General features: G+C 66.4%; 1 protein-coding gene across 1 annotated transcript in view; it reads left to right on the forward strand.

Annotated features, from left to right (window-relative positions):
* The window catches only part of LOC103903107 (LETM1 domain-containing protein 1-like), a gene marked incomplete at its 3' end in the record, with an annotated part of 5,138 nt that extends 3,142 nt beyond the window's left edge, over positions 1-1,996 (forward strand). Inside the window, exons 4-6 of the mRNA XM_009284249.1 lie at positions 535-687; positions 1,026-1,122; positions 1,612-1,996. Of these exons, the coding sequence (XP_009282524.1) occupies positions 535-687; positions 1,026-1,122; positions 1,612-1,996 (635 nt within the window). The remainder of the gene's footprint in view (positions 1-534; positions 688-1,025; positions 1,123-1,611) is intronic.
* Positions 1,997-2,178: the final 182 nt, after the last annotated feature.

The following is a 2,178-nucleotide window of genomic DNA, read 5'->3' on the forward strand; positions in this document are numbered from 1 at the left end:
CTGGAAACATTCCAGGTCAGGCTGGACAGGGCTCGGAGCAACCTGATCTAGTTGAAGCTGTCCCTGCCCAGGGCAGGGGGGTTGGACTAGATGAGCTTTAGAGGTCCCTTCCAACCCAAACCGTTCTGTGATTCCATGAAAACAGCCCCAGAACGAGACTGTTTGTCCGTCCTTGCTGTAGGTCCCTGCCTCGGTGGGACCATCGGCCAGATCTGAGCCGTCCTGCACACCTGAACTCGCCCCGGCCACCCGCGTCCAGCCCAGGACAGAGCTCGTGTTTCTGGACGCCTGCTCCCCGCTCCGCTCGCTGGGCCAGGCGGCCGAGCTGGGTGTAAGGAGGACTGCCGGGGGCTGCTCAGGGTTTCGGCGTGGGCAGGACATTGCACCAGATAATTAAAGGAGAACAAAATACGGGGCGTGTCTGGGAGGGGAGCGGCTTTGTCTGATTTAAGTTGTGCCTGTAATGGGTTGGACACCCATTTTGGAGGCGTCGGACGCCCTCGCCGGTGACCCTGCCCTTGTTTTCCCTCTCAGAAAGCCCTAAGCCAGGTCCTGTTTCTGACCCCCCACTTGCCGGCCTTTTTCCTGAGGCGTCGCCTGCGGAGCCACGTCTTGGAGATCCGGCACCTGGACCGCGCCATGCTGCGCCTGGGCTTGGGCCAGCTGTCCGAGGAGGAGCTGAAAGCGGTGGGTGAGGACGCCTCCCTCCAGCCCCGCGCCGGCTGCTTTACCCCGCGGTTGTGTCGTCCCAGCCCTCCCCGTCGTTGGCAGAGCTGCGGCGGGGCACGGCACGTTCCTCCAGACTCCACTGTGGGGCGGATTGCGGCCACTCTCCTCCGGGAAGGCGTTTTCCGAGCCCGTTTCCCGTGCCGGGACCGCGCCGGGATGCCGCGGGGCACGGTTTACCTTGCTCAGCCCTGCTTCACGCCGAGGAAGGATCACGGCACCATCCCCAGCGTTCGTGTGACACGGAGTGCCCGTCCCTGAATGCGTCCCGTGTTTTTTCCCCCTCCCCTGCTCCGCAGGCTTGTTACCTCCGTGGCCTGAACCCCACTCGTCTCGGCATGTCCGAGTGCAGAGCGTGGCTGGAGCAGTGGCTGGGGCTCTCCTGCAAGCTGCAAGGTAACGGCGGCCGAGGGGCGGCTCCTCTGCCTGCCGGGGGGGGACCTGGCAGCCTCTCGAGTTCCTCTGGGCACAGGGAACGTCGGCTCCCTGGGAAATTTGGGGTAAACGGTGGCTTTATTCCCCTCTGGGCTGCCCCCGTTGATCCCCCGGGGCCTCGTCCCTGAGAGAAGGACACGGCGGAGCGCGCTGGCTCTCTCCGGAGATGTGTCCGTGTGGAATACCCAGCCTGTGCCCGGGTGTCCCCGTCACCACGAGGTCTCCGCGGGGCAGATTTGAGCCCCGCAGCAGCACCGGGGGAAGCAAAACGGGAGCGGGAGGGAAACGGGGGACCCAGAGCAGAGCAAAAAGCCCGCGGAGAGAAGGGCCGGGGGCGAGGGGGAGCCCCCGCGGCCGCTGGTGCTGCACCGGCAGCTCGGGCTGAGCACATCTGGAGCGGTTGGGCCGTGGCAGCGCTGCCCTGACCCCGCTCTCCTCTATTTGTTTCAGCTTCCGAAGCTTCCCTCCTGGCGAACAGCATGGTCCTGCTGTCCCTCAACTACGTCGGGGCCAAGGAGTACGGCGGAGCCCGGCAGCGCGCGCCGACTCAGCAATTCCCAGCCTGGTGCCACAAAAAAAACCCCAACCCCCAGACCAAACCCCTTTCGCTGGTGCGAAACCACAGCCCGGAGTTGGTGAGAGGGGCCCCGATGCTGCCGCGGGGGCGAAGACGCGATTCCCTCCCTCCTGCGCCAGAGGTTTGCGCCGGCGCCGGCTCTTCTCTTCCCCTTCGTGCCATCGGAGCGGGCTGGGGACGCCGCGGGGCTGAGCCCCGTCCCTCCCCAACCCCCAGACCAAACCCCTTTCGCTGGTGCGAAACCACAGCCCGGAGTTGGTGAGAGGGGCCCCGATGCTGCCGCGGGGGCGAAGACGCGATTCCCTCCCTCCTGCGCCAGAGGTTTGCGCCGGCGCCGGCTCTTCTCTTCCCCTTCGTGCCATCGGAGCGGGCTGGGGACGCCGCGGGGCTGAGCCCCGTCCCTGCCTCCCCTCCGTCGGTGTCGGGGGGGAGGCGGCTTC

Source organism: Aptenodytes forsteri, unplaced genomic scaffold, assembly GCF_000699145.1.
Source record: "Aptenodytes forsteri isolate BGI_AS27 unplaced genomic scaffold, ASM69914v1 Scaffold887, whole genome shotgun sequence".
Taxonomy (NCBI): Eukaryota; Metazoa; Chordata; class Aves; order Sphenisciformes; family Spheniscidae; genus Aptenodytes; species Aptenodytes forsteri.